Raw genomic sequence first — 21176 nt, forward strand, 5'->3', positions numbered from 1 at the left:
TGTAGTCCTTTATTTAGTTGTTCCTCCCACAGTATTGGAATTGAAATGCATAACAGTTACATTGTAAAAAGCATTAAAACAAAAGTACCTCAACTTGCTGATTACTCTTTAAAATCGATTATAAACAAGGACAAAAACAAATAAAAAAAATCTGGTCCCTCAAAACGGGAGAATAAATGAAAACAGTCTGTTTTTTTTTTTTTTACCATACGTTTGGCACAAGGGGTTAACATGAACTGAACGTCACACAAGCTTGCAGACAACCGTAGAAAATGTCAACACAAATCATGCGCTTATGAAGAAAATGATACCAGGGTTGTTTTTTTGTAATGATCTCATTCTATGTAATGTTTTTTTATTTTGTATTTTTTACAATTGAATCATTAAATTGTCATAGAAAAAAAATCTAATATCTATTCATCAACCAGTTCCATTAAAAGAAAAAGGAGTGAGTTGTATGTTTAATACTATCTGGCACTCAAATATAATCTAGAAACCCCAATGAAGTCAAGGATAGGCCCGCTGAGGAATCTCCCATCACCCGGGCTCGGAGCAGTGCTATTCAGTAAACAAACTACAGTTTGCCGAGAAATAAATACAATTCTTAACATACAACAGCAAACAACAACAACATCGACAACATCAACAAAGAAAATACAAAATAAAAGAAACCAGAACCATGATTGTCTAAAATGAAAGACACACAAGCATGGAGTAGCTAACAACTAGCATTCAAGCGATTTAGTGGCATTGTTGGCTGACTAGGATGGACACAAGGGGTTGGGAAAAGACAAATGCCCTTTACAGAACAACATTTAACTTCAGCACTGGCTACTTATTTGTTTTCTTCTCATCCACTAAAATGAAATCTATTTATAACCTTTCACAGATGGGGAGGGCAGAGGAACAGGGTGGAGTTGGTAGACAATTGTGTACAGTGCAATGATTGTGCAGAAAAACTGCAAAAATACAGATCGGGAACTGGCCTGATTGAACTTTATTATCATTACTTGTTTGGCAATTTTTGTGATATGGAGTCATTTCAACCACGGCTGCTACCACCCTTCATTACAACAAGTGCATTTTTTCTCTCTGAGCAACACCCTTGGGGGTTAAACTGACTTCTTAAAATACAGTTTGAATATACGTATTGTCACCAAAGACAGTTCTTGTTACAGTTCAACATACGTGCCTTTCAGACAACTCCAAATATTCACCCTGCTTTGTGTGAGCCGGGCAGTGAATGCAGTCCGTCAAAGATTGATCAGCACATCTTCCGTGTCCACCAGCTGCCTTTGGTGTGCAAATGAATAGAATAAATACCACTATTATTACTTAAGAATTATTATTTCCACCACATCACTGCTGTCATCCTGGTCGGTGTTACTGGGAAATCAATTTTAAGGTCTCAGAGGGACAATTTGCTCTGTAGAAGTTGAGGTTTTCTGGGACGGGTTCTGCATGGACCCTGTTTTGTCTATACAAGGCGCTCCACTCAGCAGTCACATGGGCCGTGATTCTGCTTAGCAGTCATTCCAAAGACGTTGAGGGGCACAGCTACCCCACAATGGCCTCCGGGTCCCATGAGTCAGGGCATAGGGGACTTCTAAGGCCATCATACATGGCTGAGGGACTGGAGGGCACTGGATTCAGCAGCAGCCCGAGCCAGACTGTGCCACATGGTGGCCGGCGTGTGTGCGGCTGGATGGAGAGAGTCTTTTTCAGCCAGAGACAGCATCATGGCGTACGCCTGGGGAGGGAATGGGATGATGAGCAGCGATAGTCATTCAGTTGCCATACACAAAAGAAACACACTGACCAAACGCAACATTATGAACAAATCCTGCCTTTAAGAAGATCATAATGCCCAGGTTCCTTTGTCATTGTCAGACAGGTATTCATTTCATAATAGATTTATTATTATTTGGGATGTCGTCCGATATTATCGATATTTGTCACGACATATGTGAGCTAAAGGTGATTGATTTTTGAAGGTCAGTCACTACAGAAGGATATCAGTGATGGCAAAGTGTGACAAAGATAGAACTACAAATGGAACTTATTGTGATACAAGAAAAAGGTACACGTGTCTCTGTCCTGGCTGCTCTGGAGGACATTTTCAAAGAGACAATAAGACAACATCAGTAATGAAAAGAAGAATGGACCTGAATGCTCGCTGCACAGTTATTGTTTTTAAATTTACTGTGGAGAGCTGTTAACTTCCTTTTACGCTTTTTTACACAGTGTGTATGACAGTGAAGAATGTGACTTTTAAAACATTGCCTTAACACCGTGGTGTCAAAAGTGCGGTCCGGAGGCCATTTGCGGCTTGCAGTAGTTTTTTTATTGGCCCGCGGCACTTTCTAAAAATATATTTTAACAAGAAAAAAAAACATCAGCAGCAAAAACGGAAAAATCAACAATAATTTTACAAGAACAAAGTCAAAATTTTAAAGGAAAAAAGTTGTAATCTAGCAAGGAAATGTCGGAATTTTAAGAGAATAGCATCGTACTATGATGAGGAAAAATAACGGCATTTTAGTAGCATAAAGTTGAAATATTAAAGACAAAGACTTTATTTTTTATATACATGTGCTGGTTTACAAAAATATCAAAGTGGCCCTTGCATCTTTTCATTTTTCAGTACGTGGCCCTCTGTGGACCAAGTCTGGACACCCCTGCCTTCACACATAATAAAGGTTTTGAACTAATGAATTCACTTTCTGTTACTTCCTATGAAGCAGTGCGCTTAGAAGGTGTTTTACCTGTGACTTGGATTTCCTAAAGAGGGGCTGTTTGACTGCCTCACTCAGTGAGGGGTGGCTGAACGATCGGGCGTCTTCATCACCTTCACCGTCACTCATTTCACTCTCATCCAGCTTGCGCATGTCTGAAAAGTGTCGAATCTGATCCAGGGCCGAGTAGCCACTCTGCTCGTCGTCATGCGTATACCTGAAAACAGGAAGCTCATTTAAGCAATGTAAAAAGAAAACAGATGTACAGTAGTTACGTTTAGGTATGATGACATGGTTTACCTCCTAGGAGAGATCTTGCAGCTCTGACTCAGGTCATTTGTCTTGGTGAAATCCATTTCGTCTTGTATGATGTCGTCGCTGAGGTTACTGGGGGGCATCTCCTCTTGCGGTTTGTTCAGGGTGTTGCCGGACTCTTCCCCTTCATCATCAGCACCAAGCTCCTCCGCTTCATCGTCTTCCAGGTCATGTGACCCACGACTGGCCGTGAGAGTCTTTTCTTCTTCTAAAGTGACGCCGTTGACACTGCAGACCAAGAGTAAGACTATATTTATTTATGATGGGAATGTTTTCGTTCTTTCAGTGTTTCCTGATTGTTTTTGCAACATTCCATGGCTTCTGTGCACACAAAAACAATCGTATTGGACAAAGAGTGAGAAGGCAGCGACTCCGACATGGCATCTGGGGCACAAAGCCGGAATCTCGTTTGTCATCGGGGCTGCGGGGCCCCTCTGGCACAGCAGCACCAGCTTGATCATTGCAGCACTTAACTGGAGTGCTCTTGTTTATTTTCACTACTATCTTGTATCCATCTAATAGGCAAAATATTTAGCTGACAGCCCCATTTGGAAGTTGAATTATGAGAGCACTGCCAACCGGCGCATTCTGCTGTCCCTGAGGAGGGAAAGAGGGCCAGCTATCCAAACTGCTCGAGCCTTAATTTTTCCTTCTGTCTCTACGCCACAGGAAACCACCATTTGCTAAATCATCTGGAACCACGTTTGAGACCGATTCACTAATTACACTCGGGGATGTCTTTCGTCAGTTCCTTGCACAAAGAACTCTCGGAGAAATGGAGGCACAGATAGGAAAGTGACACGCGTCATCACATAATTAGTTGCAACTGATTCGATGGGAATACGTCTGAGTGTGTGCAGGAAAGATCTGCCTCACGGAGTGTTCGGGGCTGACACGGTGGTATTTGTGCTGTGTTGAGCTCACAGGGCAAAGAAAAGAGCAAGAAAGAGCTCTGTGATTAAGAAAACAGATTCGCTAATTACGCTTTCAAACGTGGTAATTTGCCGGGGATAAAGTATCTATCAGAAGCAGTCAGAAGCGCACCATTTTGAAAGGAAACACAGGCTGACCTTGTGACCCCACCCCCTCTACCCTCTTCCTGTAGACAGACATGTTGTTTCCAGATGTGGCGGGCTAACTGCTGCACGCCCCCTTCGGGCTTCTCATGCGTCCTCCTGAGGCTCTCTAGCGCCTGCTCCCGGAGGCCAATCAGGCAGCAGTCTGGGAGATCTCTATCTGGCCGCACAATCGGGCTTGTGATCACACCGACATGAGGCGCGTGAAAACAAACTCCGAGAGCCAAGCAGATTGCGCAACGGCTATCTGACCCCATCGCAGCTTCAAGAATGTATTTGCATAATGCACGGCCAGACTCCCATGCACTGAGGACAGCACCTGATTTAATGAGCTCCCGCACGTTCGCATGCAAGAGCTGGAGGTTTCTTAAAAGTTGATATCACAATTCAAAATGGGCTGATCAATTTTCATGTATTTTAATCCAAAAATTGCGTTGAGAATGAAGATGCACACGTACCCTTCTTCAGAGGGGTCGGGTGATGTTTGGCTCTGGCCTGTGTTGCTGATGAAATTTCTTATTTCGTTGAAATAAGAGTCTTCTTTGTCGTCCAATACGGCGCTGCTTCCGTCGAGCTCAGACTGCGGAGATGACATTGCAGTGCCTGTGCAAAGAAACAAGGACAAAACATTTTCTTTTCAGTGTCACATTTTGGGTACAGTTAAGAACAACTGCTGGGGTGTGGCTTATTTGTTTCAGACATGTTTAACAAGTTATGTTAAGAAACGTCACATGGTTTCATTCACACCAGATCTTTTACACGTCCACACATTAATTTACGCTTTACATTTAAATTTATTATTATTGTTATTGTTTTGTTGAATTTTTGGGGGAAATATGTCATTTGCTTACATTGTGTCATTTACTCTTTTGGAAGTGTAAATGACAAAGGGAAGTGAAAGAGGCAAGGTGTTATATGTTATGATGAGATAAATACAAAATAAATATGTTAAAATTAGGGCTGTCAAATGATTGACATCAGATTAATCACAGTTTCAAATTAATTAATCATGATTAATCACCATGTCACACTATGTCTAAAATATGCCCATTTTTACTGTATTTTATTGAAAGAAAGATATATATATATATATATTTGTATGTATTAACAACGCCAAATTAACAGAAAAATTAAATCCAGTTAACACTGGTTTCTTTAATAGCACGATATTTGAATCAGACTTTAACTGTGTTGTTATGAGAAACGAGGAGCTGCGTTCAAAGATGCCAGGTCATTTAAGTTGAATTCACATGTTTTGAGTGAATTTTCCGGGATTTCCGAGCATACTTAAATGCAGGAAATTGTACTTCCGCATTAAGATTTGCGAAGTAAGTGGTGAGAATATCCACTTATTGTTTTTCTTTGCATTTCTGTTTATTTAGACCACACGTACACAAGGCGTTGTTGTGACGTCTGTCTCGTGACAATGAGGACATGTCGTTCCAATGACGAATGGACTAGAGACGTGTTTGTTTGGAGTTGGAGGTACATATACGATGTTGGAATTGCACTGCTGTTGATGTGTTCAGGTCAGAATAAAGAGAATAAAGAGAGTCAGTCTCTGTGTGAGCTACACTGTGCCGCCGTCTGTCGTCATAACGGCGAGCCGTGGCTTGCCATGATGCGTATGCGTTAATTACACAAACGAATGTGATGTCATTAATGAAATAAATTAGTTACCGCCGTTAACATGCTATTTTTGACAGCCCTAGTTAAAATAAAATAAAATAAAATACAATCAATCTCAAGAAGCAAACAAAAGTTAAAATAATTACAGTATATATATATATATATATATATAGTAAGATATATATAGTAAGATGCAAATATAATTTAAAAATTGATAAAATAAGAATAAATTGTTAATAATAAATAGAAATAAATAAGAACTAGAGAAGCACTCAAAGAGCGCAGACCTAGTTCCCCCCATATTGTGATTCACACCAAAATAATAATCATTTGGATCAGTCTTTGATATTTTGTAGAACCTGTTGGAAACCATGGCGGAGGTAATAAGTGGAGACCTTAAATAAGACAAGTAAATCAAAAACATGGGACACGAAACATAACATAAATCCATAACTTCACACCACTCTGAGACACTTTTATGTTATGTTGTAGAGCTTGTCAATAATTCTGAAAAAATACATGATCGCACAAAAATGATATGTTCCAAAATTTTGGTGCATTATCATTTTGCTGCTCAGTTTTTGTGTCTTATTTGAGGGCGGACTTCTGTGTGTCATTCTGCTGATTGAGCGTCAGCTAGATGGAGCCTGTCACAGCCGTAAGCTGTGATGCTGATGAAGGCAACTCTTTCAAACATTATTTTGTGCTCTTGCTGAGCTAGACGGCAGATTTACAAGAAGTCATTTCAGATTATTTTACAGCATGAATGAATGATGCTTTTCATAAAAGGATTACATCAGTCTAAACTGCCTCACATTCTCTCCAATGAGCAACACATTCGGAGCCAAGCGGGACTTCTTGCAGCTCACCTGACAGGTTACCATTCTCGTGTTTCTTGAGGTGACGATCCAGGTTGGTTTGCTGACCAAAGCAACGGTCGCACAAGTGACACTTGAACGGCTTCTCCTTGTTGTGGATGTTGCGAATGTGTCGCTGCAGGTTGGAGGAGATGCTGAAGGAGCGGTCGCAGTATTTACACCTGCAGAAACAACCGATATTTTAAAGACACAACAAACAGCCACTGAAAGCATGGCTTTCCTAGTTGCTCTGTGGGAACCATAATTGGATTTCAGATGTAGAACACACACCGTCTCAGCAGTCCCACAGATCCAGACATGATGGAGGAGCTTGTTTAAGGTGAAACAGCGCTGCCTCTTATCTCCAGCCAGCGCAATAAAATTGCATTCTTCTCTCACAGAATAAGCACGCAACAGATTGTGTTTCTATCCCGGCAAAATTAGCCGCTCTTGCCAAGTTTCGTCATGCAAAATTATACGAGAAGATTGCATCTTTTCTTCTGCTGGAATTAGCTTGCCGGATTGGCTGTCCCTCAGGACCCCCCTGCTTATCTCCACAACAAATTACAATAAACAGCGGTGATCTTTAATGGCATGCCAGTTTGTGGAGGCCATCAGGCTGGGGCACTCGAGTCCTGTGTCAGTCTTTCTGCCTCCCCTGTGGTCAACAGGCCTCTGACAAGCATTGCGCCAAATTCCTCCATCTTAGTAACTACAAAGCTCCTTTCTGGCCAGGGATTACTCATTGTATTAACGGAGTAGGTGTGTTTTTATACATAATACAGCTGCCATATTGGTTCAGCAGCACCTGGTGATGCATTGGAGAGACTGAACGTTAAGATTTATACAAGAAACCTTATAAAATCTTTCATGCTGGCAAAGACAGATAGTCGCGGTGAAGTGTGTAGCCAGAAGGCTTGAAAAATCTCTCAAAGGCTCATTTGCAAAAAAAAATACGCTTCTCATCACCCCAATTTTTCAGCAAACTTCCTCCCCTTTTCTGAGAACTGCTCTTTTCCTTTGCATCGCCCTCCCGCCTCTCTTGCTGTCAACCAGACGACGGACAGTATTTTTCAAGATGCTAATTATTTAGCAGTACAGCAGCATGAGAAAAAGAATAACAGAATATTCACTCAATTGGCTAATGTCTGGCATTATGTCTTTGTGCTTTATGGTACAATCATGAACGTGGTTTAAGTGCTTTTACTCCCGACACCAATCGTATGGGTTGGAGGTATGGTTTTGATCGTTTTTTTTTGTGGCTTTATTTTTTTCTTTGCAGGATCACACACACAAAAATGATCCTATTTGCATGGGACTCTGTGGATGGGTGGCTCACGTGCCGAGCAAGAAGGGGAAGAAAGGAGACAGAAACAGAGTTGTTCATCGTTCTGGAGGGGGAAGGCTATCCAGGTCCCAGGTTCCTTGTCCCAGGAAGGCTATCTGGTGTGCCAAATCACTCGTGATTGACTCCATGTGGCAAACCCTGACACGGGCAAAGCCAAAAGACAAAAAAAAGACGATTTGGGCCCAATACTACTACAACTATATATTGTTTTCATCTTTGTAAATCTTGCACCCCCAAAAATTGTTGCCCCAAGCATGACTGCACTGTCTTCCAGCCCAAGATACACATTGGTGTTAAGTGTGCTTTTAAATCATCCACTCCAACGATAACACACAAACACAGATGATGCATGTAAACCAAGGGCCTTAAACTCAGCAGTTTTTTATTATCGGTTCTCATTATAGAGAAAAACACGATATTATCGGACATCCCTACTTAAAACCCTTTTTTGTGGAATACTTGACGCAGCCCAGCCTCACCCAAACTCTACCTCCCGTTGAGTTTGAGACACCTGACGTAAATTAAAACACATATCATGCGTCTCACCTATAAGGTTGCTCTCCTGTATGAGTCCTCAGGTGACGCGTCAGGTTGGCAGATCGTGGGAAGATTTTCCCACAATATCTGAAAAGATAAATAATACAGACACTCTCCAAATATCCAACAATTCAACACTCAGTATTCACGATCAATTGCTATGGAAAATGCTGCAGCTACCTGCAAGTATAGCGCTCCTTGCCCTTGCGCAGCAGCGTCTCTGGAAGTGCTGATGGTGGCGCTCTGAAGTCAAACATGGAGGGGACGGAACGCAGCAGGTCACTTGACTCTGGCTTCAAGGAGCTAAAGGTCTCCAGCTTCTCTGCCATGTTCTCAATAGCCGACATCTAAAGAGAGACGCCACAAAAATGAGACAGGATGAAGGATTCATTTTATTATGTACTTAAAACTTTAAGAAACCATGTGACACGTGAATTGTGCAATGGCCAGTACGCCCCATGTTGATGTTGCGAACATGCTTTGCGAAAGTTTTGAGGGTTATTTCATCCAACTCTCTCAAAGACAGTTCCATACTCTCAGAGATACGCTGAAATAATTAATGACTGCAGCCAATCTGCTAATGAAGTTGAACAGTTGCTTTCACCAGATATCCTCTGAAGAATTATGTGTTCTTGTCTGCACTGCATGTGTGCATATGACCAAGAAACTATTTGCTGCAAGGTGGTCAGACTTGATTAATTGCCATCAATGTGTGTGAACCAAAAAAATGTGTGTGTGTGCGTGTGTGTGTGTGTGTGTGAGACGGAGAGGAATGTATTTGCAATGCATGTGAGAAAGGCTAGTGTGTGTCTACTTAAAGGCATGTATGTTGTTTGTGAGTGTGTATGTATACGCCAAGTGTGTATCTGTGTGTTGTCAGATACCGTCTATGTGTGTGTGTGTGTTTGTGTGCGGAGTGATTCATGTCCACTGCTGGGCTGTAAACCATTCTGTGCACAATGCGGGCAGACAGCACATTCGTCAATATGAAAGATGTTGACATTACTGATCAAGGGCCAGACATGGGTAATAATGATATCGCTGTGCTGAAAGGGGCGGTTGGGGGAGGAGCAGGGCTGGAAGGGGAGTGGAGGGGAAGGCAGAGGGGTGGTGGTCCCAGTAGAGCACTGGGCCTGACAGGCCATCCCCTCCACACACACACTTTTTTTTCTTTTAAGACGGGGCCACCGAAATTTGCATTATTTTTGCGTGCATGGTATTTTCAGCTTGTTCTCATTTCATCAACGCAACAAATCAGTGGCGATTTGGGTCCTCTACGAGAGCACTGCTCTCGCGCTGACATTCCATCTCCTGCTTTCACCCCCTGTCACTCTCAGGCTTCATGCCGAAATGGAGAAGATGGTGAGGAAGGAGGCAAAGAGGAAGCACGATGAAGAACGAGATGATAGGAGGGATAGAAAATGGAAAAAAAGAATAGAGCTTGAGAGAAGCTGATGGATGACAGTGGAGCCAAGTGTTGGGAGCGAGTGATTAGGAGTGATGGCAGAGTGTAAAGTTCCTGACGCAGCCGACATTCCCAATGTGGGAGGATGTGGATTGTCAAGTCTGTTTGATTATCAGGGCTGAATCAGACCCAGGGCTGAATGCTCATCTTGTCTCTCTCCATTCGTAGTTGGAATGACAGATACACAGAGAGAATCTACTGTACACACTGTATAACTAATTCATTAGGGGTGTCCAAAGTGTGGCCCGGGGCTGTTTTTTCACTGGCCCATGGCACAAAAATAAATAAATAAATGAATACAAAATAAAAGTAATTTCATGAGAATAACGCCAGAATATTATGAAGAAAAATAACGTCATTTTAGTAGCATAATGTTGAAATATTAAAGAAATTTAAAGTCATAATAAAGTCACAATATTTTGGCAAACAAGCAACACACCAAATAAAGCTGTCATTTTTCAAAAACTGTGAAATTAGGAAAAGAAAATGTGTGAAGCTTATTTAAGAAGAACGTTGAAATATTTGAAAAAAAAACAACAACAGCAAAATGGGATGTTGATACTAAAAATAGTTTTTTTTCACCTACTGTATATCACAAGGCTTTTTCCTGAAATATGTACAACTTATTCGCATATCCACGTGTTGCTTTACAAAATATCAACGTGGCCCTTGCATCCTTTGATTTTTCACCATGTGGCCCTCGCTGGAAAAAGTTTGGACACCCCTGTATAGCCTATCACAGTCGTTCTCAATTATTTTCTGTCATGCCCCCCCAAGAGGACAGAAACGTTTTCACGCCTGCCCCCAATTGAGAAACTGATAATATCTATTTATTCATCCGTACTATACAGACGGAACTGAAACCAGTAAAATGCCACAAAATGGAGAGCTGTGAAGCGTACGAGCGTGTTCAAGAGTCAAACTGCATGTTGAGTACATGTTGGCAGGTCTGCAGTGACATTGAAAGTACTCCCTGCCTCTCAATGCAAATTGTTGATCGCCTGTTTGAGACTGCTTTTGTGTGTGTGAACACTTCACGGAAAAATACGTGACCACCAGCTAGCCTTGAGTGACTAATATTCCTATTCGGGCGGAACCGCCAATTTTGATTATAATATTATTAATACATTATATTTTAGTCCGTAATTGTGTTGAAAAAAGCAATTTGCAATCAGTCTCTTTAATATAAACATACAAAAAAATATAGAAACTGAAAATGTGACCAGGGTGTGAATGTTTTTGGGCTTAACTGCACGTAAAAGACACATTCATCTACTGTACACCACTGCAATCTTTCACTTGTGTCGTCGGTGCTCTAATCTGTCGGCAGCGGACAGAAGGATGAACTCATCACTTGGGCATCATTCCTGTTTATATAATATTGTACATATGTGCATATGAACTGTATTGTAAATTGCATTTTAGATATAGTATTTTGACGTACCTGTAGAGTTGCACTTAAAATAATTCAAATTTGCAAATGGACAACTTTTAATAGGTGGCCAATTTGTATAAATATCCCCAATTTTTTGGATTTATTGCAAACATTTGCAAGATTATAAACTTTGCAAATGAAACGTAATTAATTAAGAAGTGGGGTGAATCATTCTGAGTGAACTGTGAGTCAATGGGCAGGTTATATTGACCATTAACCACAAATTTGGGCTTCAGTGACTGACGTGTAATTTTTATAGCTTAAGTTGATTAAGTCTATTTTATTATGCCACTGTGCCAGAGTGTGACATCTTTCAGCTACTTAAAGTCAAGAAGCGCCCTCTAAAGTAATTTCCAGTGGTCATAAACTCTATTTCTTTGTATAACAATCCCGTTTACATGTACATTTAAACACACACACAGACACCTATGAAACCCCCTTTTCATTCTCCCCAGGGCAGTGTGTAAACATTTGTGAACTTGCTTGTTGCTGCAGCGCTGCAGTGGGACCAGCAGTTGATTGGCTGTCTTCAGAAGTCAGTGATATTGTGAGGGCCTTAATTAGTGAGATGCATTCTCAATTGTTGATCTGTATCAGCAACCAGATGTTTGGAGAGATGAAGTAATTCAACCCTCCACCCCCCCAACTCCACGCCAGTGTCCCAAAGAGACTGTTACCCTTGGAGACAGATGTACTGCAGCCCCTACACTATACACCACTTTTCACTACAACATCCACAAAGACCCCCCCCCCCCAACTCCAGGCTAATTTGCAATAGCTGCGCTTCATTGTCTGTACAAGCAAACATACAGTATGTTCAAACGTGATGTCCAGGGTGTAGCTGCACTGGAAATTCCCGCTCGAGCCTTTAACTTGCATCAGAGCGGCGCTATATCAAGATGCAAAAATCTAAACAAATTAAAATAATTAAAATGGGGGAAAACCAAAAACGTGCATGACGAGCCATGTGCATGACTGATGTGATCAATTCAATCACAAAGGTGCAGTGTGCTAGCAGGGGGAGTCCGTTGCCAGAAAGTTCTAAACACAGTCGCACCTCAACGGTACAACTGTCATTTAACAAAGCACAAAAACCACAAGTCCAAACCACTATTATGCGTGATGTCACGTGGGACGTTTGCGTGTTGCCACACTGAAGCACACTGAGCATCTAAAGAACTAAAATTGGAACTTTGGAAAAGTGTTTCAGATGTCTTTTTTGTTGGCTCCCGTGTCGAATGTGACTAAGTCGCTTTATTGTTTTTAGGTTTGACAGAGGTTAACTTATTTCTTATTTAGAAGGTTTTAATATTACCTTTTTTAATGAATGAATTTAATTTAATTTAATGAATGTGACTGTAACTTTTCAAGGAGAAACAAGAGAGGAACTCCGGGTACCAGGAGGCTCCAGGTACGGCTGGTGAGGCACAGACTTTTACGAAGTGCCTAAGAAGCAAATAATTCACTTGAGGTAAAAACGGTTTCAAAAACTTCTTAATCTCATTAAATTTGTATTAAAAAACTGAGAACCATTTGTGATCTTATCTTTATTTGTATACAAAGTCATGCACCTATCCTATAAAGCTCTTTTACTTTGTTGAAAATGTCTTCTTTATTTTGTTTTACTTTTAACAGTCTCTCAGTCGCTCTGCCTCTCTTGTAGAAGGACAGCAGCTCCTGTAGAAGCACCGGCCAACTTCACGGTGAGCCAGAGTGCTGTGCGCATCACCATAAGACAGTTCTTGGAAGTTTATTGTCCGATTATCGAGAACAGTGATGTCACACTTGCGTTAAATAATTTAGACAGGTTATAAAAAGGCATTGAAGTGTAATAAATGTGTCACACTGACAAACACAAACGGGCACGCACAATCCAACCCAATTTATAAAGTATTGCGCACTCAGCGGGGAGGCTCGGCTCACCGAGCATCGTCTCAGGTATCTGCTGTGTATTTAATCAAGAAATGTGCAAATTCAGTGATTTTTACAATTGAAATCACACATAAAATACATTTATAACACAGTTCAATTGAAAATATTAATATTAGGGATGCTGCGATCAGGGTTTTATGCTGCCGATTCTGATATGGACCATCCATGAGTGAAATCGGCTAATACCGATACCGATCACATAGATTAACTGTACATTTAAAAATTTCTTTATGATGAGTGCTGTTGCAGAGGGGCGCCGTATTACGGGGAAAAGTTAGGACAATTCCAAGGTCCCCTGACTGCAAACGTGATTTTTTTTTTTCCATGAGGCCCAGTATTCCTGGTTGCAAAATTTCACTCTCACAAACAGCAGGTAAGGTCCACACGGTAGACATGTTTGTTTTGGGTTTGGGACGCCTGCGCAGTGAGAAGGAAAGTGGGCGGGGGGCGCTCCCTAGGGGCTGCCTGCTGCAATATAGTACGAGCCACAGGTGATCGGCTTTTGTGATCGCCGTTGAAAGGCATTTATCGGCATATGCCGATCAAATGGAAATCGACCGATATTAATTGGTGGACGATCGATCGGAGCATCCCTAATTAATATTTATTTTATGTAATGTAATTTATATATTTTTTATTTCTCATGATGCCAGGTGAGGCTCTGTGCCTCCCCCTGAGCGCACGTCACTGAAAGAGATGTAACAATGCAGGGCTTGTTTGCTTGTTTTCAAAATAAGAAATTACATCTTCCATGCATCACTGTGGGTAAAAGAAGAAACTCACCCAAGTATTCTGATCCGGCAAACGAAACTGAAGGGTGAAAAGAAAGAGCAGTCAAAACCAGGAAGTTGTGCATATGGATCACCATCTTTAGATTTGATACATATGGGTAAGAGATAATTGATTTGGTATGCTAAACTTTATACGAGCAATGAGCTGGCTATGTGCAATGTGGTGGTGCCGGAAATATAGGTGGCTGTAACAGTTCCCAGCACATCCATGTGCTTAATAAATACGTTATAAGCCGCAGCCAGTGTGTCATAGGAGCCCATATTGCTTTGAAATAAAATATCCTGCCAGGAAATAAAAGGTTGAATCACAAACGGTTAAAAAAGTTACAGTTCCTTCAGCTTTTCTAAGTCTGCCTTAACATATGTATGGCTCAGCAGTGAGTCAGGTGACTGAAAGCAAACCCTCTCAAACGTATACAGGAGGGCCCCTTGCCTGGTCTCACTTGGACCCACCCTAGTCTGGTGTTTCTGGGAATGATTTGTGTGTCCAGACATCATAAAGTCATAAAGATGGACTAAGCACTCTGTTAGTGTTTCTACTGATAGGACACCTCATTAAGGCATGTGGGACAACCATGTGGCCGCTGCAGGCTGGGCCCTTGCAGCAGTCCGGACAGGGGACATAAATCAGGCAAATGAAACAGCTTGTAAAAACCAGACCTGAAATGGCCAGAAAAAAAATCATAAGCCTGAGAAAGCAGTGTTTTCACTTTCCGATAGGCTGTTCTCACCCACAGGAGAGACTGATCAAATGAACATCAATACAAGGTGTTAAAGATACGTACACACACTGGAAATTCTTGGAAAGAACTGGTTGGTAAGACATCAAGGCTGATACTACTACTGCTGTATGCCTTTCAAGGAAAACTGCACTTTTTTGGAATTTGCCAATCATCCACAAGCCTTATGTGAGACATGAACACATGTCTTTCTCTTTTCTGTGTGTTGTAAAGATATAATACCAGCTAAGAAGACGCAGTTAAGAATGCATGGAATGGGAAACACTTCACATTCCAAACTCCAAAAAGCGTAATAACGCTCCATTTACATATAAGGTGACGTGCATACTAACCAAGCTACAGCGACATTGTTATTATTATTATTAACATTGTTACGCTGAAGAACTATTTTACTGGCGTACTGACACCTTGCCATACCACAGCGGTTAGCTACTAGCTGGCTAGCGCCTAACTTGACCACTCACTCGCCCGCAGCGCGTCAGTGCCGCACTCACATTGCGTCAGGCCACTACCAAAAGGTAAAGCTATATATTGGACCTGCTGCTGCTGTTTTTGGTTTTGAGTTTGGAAAAGTTAATGCTAGGTGTAGGTGTTCCTGTCTTTGTTGCTCTGTGAAATCAATGCGCCCAGGAAGGAAGTTCCAGTAATGCTTAAAAGGAACAAAATAGGGCAAAATACTGTAAGTTTTACACGTTATCATGAAGGTGCCTGTTACTACATGGTCACAGCATGCATATAAAACTATAAGACCCTGTTGGAGGTTTTTGGAGGTGTTTTAATAGCGGCCTTTGTAGGCCTCATAGGTGTATCCCATTACGTGCAGTAATGACCTGCCTCTTTTTATATCTTTAGAATGCCCAGAAAAGAGAAAGACATGTGTGTTCACGTCTTATATAAGGATTGTGGATGATGTGGAGAAAAGTGCCATTTTCCTTCAAGGCTTCTTCAGTTCTTCCAAAGATACCTTTTGGACGAAATGTGAAATGTCTTCAACAAACCATAAGAGTCAAGTTGTCTCCATTCAACCTTTGTGGACTACTACTGCTACTTTTAGATAGATGTGTTCTAGATAGATGTGCACAATGTGGCATTATAAAAGGCCAGAGTTTTAGTAGAGTGAATGTGGCACATTCTGATTCTCATGAAACAAATTGGTTTAGGTTGTCTTGAAATGAGGAGCCTTATCGATATTTACACTTAGGTTCTAGTTCCCACTTCAAATTGATATGGCAGCCAGAACTTACCTGAGGATGGAAGAGGAAGCCTGGAGCTGGCCGCATGTACTTGTCTTTCAGAGTCTCAAACGGATCATTCATTCTCCTCTTCTCAACCCTGCTAATAGTAGATTTCTATCAGCTCTTAACACAGATAGTTATGGAGTCCTATGTTTGTAATATGAAAACAAAGGAGCAAACTAGCAAAGCATTACATTTAAGTTCAGTTTGTCACATGTGGTTGGTAGTCCAACTGCAGGGTGCATAAGAGTGGGTATGGTACCAATTATCTATATTGGTACCCTTTACAAATATGGGCATGGGAAATACAAAGGATAGTACATGGTGTCCACTGGGAATAACAGTACCTGTAGATGGGGTCCATGAAGAAAGGAGTCGGCCTGGCATGTTGCAAGGAGGTATCAGGCTTTGGAGTTTCCATGCCTGCCTTCCCATCTTCATAGCCCACATTCTTTTTCTTCTCATCTTCCTTTGCACTGCATCCACGACCTCTGGTCCGTAGGCTGAGGTCTAGCGGCTGATCCTGACCGGTGGAACGGGATGCCTCTGGTTTGGAGGGAGCAAACGGGCAAGACGTCTCTTCCTTTCGCTTAGTGGTGAGGTCAAATGGTGACTCTGATGAAGACTTGTTCTGAGCCTTTTTGCAGTCATCTGCCTGCAACTGTGGCTCACACTTCAGCCCAGAAGGTCTGACATCCCTGTCTTGGAAAGGATAAACGGGAGGAGAGAAAGCTGGGAAGAAAGGCAACGGGAACATGGAGGGATAGGCCAGGGACCCGACCTTTTTTTCCTGCAGGCTGCTCAGGCCTGTAGAGCCAAAGTACTTTTCAGCAATGGAGGCAATGGCCTTTATAGAGTCATTCACAGCCCCTGTAACAGCTGTGTGCTCGTCCAGTGAGGAAGGTGTAAGGGAGGGTCGGGCAAAGTTTTTATTGGAACCGCTGCCTGTCAGGCTTTGGCTCTGGGGGCTTCCCTCACTGGCCTTCAGTTTGAGGTTTTTGCCATTTTCCCGAGCAGCACCCCTATCCCTCTCAATGTCCATATCACTTTCAAGCTCAGAGCTTGACATACTTTCTAGATCACTTCCACTGGGTGTGCTGACATCATCCAGATCACTGCTTTCCGACTGGTCACTTTGCTTGTTGCGTAACTTTGTTAAGGACAGTGAGCTATGGGTATGAAGTTCTGAGGCTGTGATCTGACTTGCAGGTGAACTGCCATCCTTACGAAGTGCCTTAAGAAGCTCTCTGGACTCTGGACTGGCTCCAGGGCTAGAAGGCAACAGTGGACTCTTACTCAGCTCTGCACCAGGGCCAGCAACAGCGGCGTGAGCTGGTTGTCTAACAGGAGAAGAGGTAGCAGGAATGAGTGGTGGGCGATGGTAGAGACCAGAAGGGAAAAGGCCAGGAAAGCTGAATGGGAACGCTGGCGTGGCAGGGAAGGTAAGCCCACTATGATGGCGGCTAGCCCCAAAGTAATCAGCCAATCCAGCACTGCTGTGGCCCATTGCCAAAGCTGATTTGTCCAACCCAGGGGCTCCAGGGAGTGGCATACTTTGGGCAAACAGTCCCCCTGCTGTGAAATGGTTTTTCCCTTCACAGAAGCGCCGATGCTTGTTCAGGGATGAGGTGGTGCTGAACATCTGTCCACAGTCTTTGCACTTGATCTGTGTTCGGCAGTCTGCATGCATGCGTTTGTGGCGACACAGGTTTGAGAACTGGGTGTAGGACTTATGACATACCTCACCTGCAGGGGCACAGAGAAATAGAAGAAGATGGTTTCAGAATGTGGTAGACACAAACACACAATGCACAATAAATGACATCACTCAATCACCTCTATATAACATGTGATACAAAGGAAATGCAATGTGAAATGCTTGTGTCCCTGTCAATATTATGACAATGGTTTTCCATCGCAATGAGGAGGTGAGGTGTGTCCAGATCCTGGTATTGTAATAAGTTGACAGTATGAGTCCGTTTTTGCCACTCATCACCTGCACATCAAACTAAGTTCCCAGGCATCTCGAGCCTCATTGTGTCCCAGATTCCATAAACAATTACACAAACGCACACATATACACACACACACACACGGACACGCACGCACACACAGATATGAACAACACACACAGACATATTAAGCGACACAGAAGGAAACACACAAAGGCATGCAGGCATGCTGATACACACACACACATTCTTAGGAGCATGAAGTACAATGGCCCTATTTTAAGTTTGTGAAGGAAGCAGAGTTGAATGAATCCTATCCTGCAGTCTGGTTCCCAGGACAGGTCCTCTACTGGCTCTCTCCCCTCTCCCCACCAGGTCTTTCCCATCACCCCTTCAGCTCCCTCACCTTGTCCCCAGGCTGGGTCCCTGTCATCCTGTGGACTGTAACCTTCCCACCGTCAACTCAAGTATGCTTTTGTGAGACTGTCTGAGCCACTATCTGCTATCTTAGTCTGTCAACAATATTTACTACACTTCAGTGTACTGAAATTCACAAGGGAGTTATGACCAAGTAATTGTTGTATTTTTCTCCGGCTCTTTGTCTTTCTGTTAGAATACATATAGTCAGCCATTAAGGGAAGCTACGCGCCTTGATGTGTTGCTACCAGTATGCAGTTATGCTGTTGTCGAGGCACATCAGAATATTTGATTATCATCACAATCAGGGATGTCCGATGCATAAAAATGAGACATCGGTTTATATCAGTTTCGTTTTTTCTGCCAGTAATATCGGCACGTGAGTCACGACGTCATGCGGCACACAGCAACAAGCTTGCTAGTTCTGTATGTTCGCGGTCTGGAATTATTTCCAAGATGTGCCTTTGGATTGCAGATCTGTAGTTCGCAAAGACTGTAAAGCAATGAGAAGGGGGAGTAAGGTGTCTCTCTTTAATACAATATCACACCTTAGGAAGAATCACATGCAGCCAATGCAGGCGATCGGCGGAGACGTGCTAAATGAGCCCTCATAATTGTACATATATTGTGTTAGTCCAGAGTTTCACACTTTGCCCTTTACTCTGTTCTTATACAGATGTTTGTGCCACATAGAAATATGCAGCTTTCCAAATTTGCTTCCAGCCTTATTTAGTTGGATTGTTATTTGTGAATTTATTAAGACTAACCTGACTTACATGCTGATAGTATGTAGATAAGACAGGTTGTTTTAGTTGACTATTGATCAGGATTTTTTTAATGACTATTTTCTTTGAGACAAAATGTTTTGGCACTTTCTCTATAACTTACATTGCATATTGTAGTGTTTGCCTTTTTTGCACGAATACTAATTTGCGTTCATTCATTACACAGCGTGTGACGAGACATTAATTTGGTGGAAGAGCTGCTGCCTAAAACAGTATCAGGTGATATCAGTATCAGTAACAATGTGCTGGACAATATCAGTATATCAGATATCGATTGGTAAGAAAGCCAATATCGAGCATCTTTACCCATAATGATTTATAAAGCTAAGGAAAATATAAATGTTGCTAACATGGCTGTCTTTTGACAACAAGATTCCACAGGGTGTTGAGAAGTTAAAGTAGCAAGGAGAATAAAAGCTTGGTGGTGTACCTGTATCTTTTGGCCATGGAAAGGATACAGTGACAGGGACTCATGCTAAACTCTTATGTGTGATGCCATCAAAACACATACAAACATAAAAATACATTATGTATGTAGTACATATTTCATACAATGTATATACAGTACATGTTTCATACACACATGAACCACCCTGGCCTGGTATAGTTGGGGATGTATTATGTTGTTTTTCACAAAACCATTAGTCGTATTTAAACATACATATTTCCTCTTGATTACAGCAAATGGGAAAAGAGGATATCAGTACATGTGGTTGCTATTTGTGAAGAATGGTGTGGATGGGGAGGGGGACAGAAAGCGGCGTCAAGGGTCTGCAGTCGGGATGCAGTCACCCCGACCTGTGTATATATGTGTATGTTAATACGTGTTGATTGAAAAGGAGTATAGGATCTGGTGTGGGCGTCCTGCTTTTCACATGCTTCCAGTGAAACAGAGAAGAGGCGCAGGGTGAAGGTCATAATGCTTTAGGGGAAGGAGAGTGTGAAAGGTCAAAATGTGTCTTTCTGGAGTTAACAAGAGCAAAAAAGTGTGTGTGTGTGTGTGTGTGTGTGCATGTGCGTGTGTGTGTGTGTGTGAGAGAGAGAGAGGGTCTCAGTCATGTCAAAGCTAGGTCAGACTAGGTCAGTTGAGTTAGACCGAGTGAAAGTGGGTCCAATTACATGTTAATTAAAAAATCAACAACATATTTGTGTGCCTATGGGCGTTTCTCTTCACATAAGTAATACTAGTACCACTCTAAAGATGAATATACCATGGAACAATACAATTTTACAATAAGTAAAACAAGAACATGTTTTCTAGTTGCACAAGCATGTTATTTGTTATTATGGTAATATACTGAGGAGACTTACATAGGTAGGGTCTTAGTGACTTACACATGAAGGGCTTGACACTGCTGTGGATGTGCTTATGCTGCTTAAGCCCCGACGACGTTGCGAATGTCTTGCCACAGTCGGAACAGGCATGGGCCCTTGCCCCGACGTGCTGTGAGCGAATGTGCCTCTGAAGGTTACTGGGGTCTGTGAACACCTGCTGGGGAAAGGAACCACAAAGACAGGGGTTTTACGAGCTACCAAAGTCACACAGACCGGCACACCAAAAACCGAAAGCAAAGAGCATATAATCACACTTTTCCCCCCAAAAGTCATCACTTTACCTTTGAGCAGTTTTCACATTCATAGTGCTTGCCGCTGTCATGCGACATCTGATGTCGGATCAGGTTTGATTTCCAGTTGAAGGCCTTGGGACACTGGTCGCACTTATATTCTCTCTCCTCAGAGTGGGACAGAGAGTGAGCTTCCAAACTGCAGGAAGCCAAGACAGAATTATAACAATGAGGGACAAGAAGTTAAAGGAATTCTCGCAGAAACTGTCAAAATCCTCAAGCAAGCTATGCATCAAAGACTAAATGCCATTTCATGTTAGTATGTCCCCTTAGAGGAGATGGCTTTGGAGAAACCTGACTGG

General features: G+C 42.2%; 1 protein-coding gene across 8 annotated transcripts in view; it reads right to left on the minus strand.

Annotated features, from left to right (window-relative positions):
* mecom (MDS1 and EVI1 complex locus) overlaps positions 1-21176 on the minus strand; it is a 164813-nt gene continuing 143637 nt past the window's right edge. For 2 of the 8 annotated variants that reach the window (XM_054794605.1, XM_054794613.1), the window contains 12 exons: positions 20866-21013; positions 20561-20741; positions 16443-17841; positions 16105-16195; positions 14113-14139; positions 8678-8844; positions 8507-8584; positions 6625-6794; positions 4585-4729; positions 3036-3278; positions 2766-2952; positions 1-1750 (listed from right to left, as the gene is read on the minus strand). In XM_054794605.1, the coding sequence (XP_054650580.1) occupies positions 1616-1750; positions 2766-2952; positions 3036-3278; positions 4585-4729; positions 6625-6794; positions 8507-8584; positions 8678-8844; positions 14113-14139; positions 16105-16195; positions 16443-17841; positions 20561-20741; positions 20866-21013 (2971 nt within the window). In that variant the 3' untranslated portion in view covers positions 1-1615. The remainder of the gene's footprint in view (positions 1751-2765; positions 2953-3035; positions 3279-4584; positions 4730-6624; positions 6795-8506; positions 8585-8677; positions 8845-14112; positions 14140-16104; positions 16196-16442; positions 17842-20560; positions 20742-20865; positions 21014-21176) is intronic. The other 6 variants (XM_054794607.1, XM_054794612.1, XM_054794606.1 and 3 more) reach the window with 6 other exon arrangements.

Source organism: Dunckerocampus dactyliophorus, chromosome 12 (assembly GCF_027744805.1).
Source record: "Dunckerocampus dactyliophorus isolate RoL2022-P2 chromosome 12, RoL_Ddac_1.1, whole genome shotgun sequence".
NCBI lineage: Eukaryota > Metazoa > Chordata > Actinopteri > Syngnathiformes > Syngnathidae > Dunckerocampus > Dunckerocampus dactyliophorus.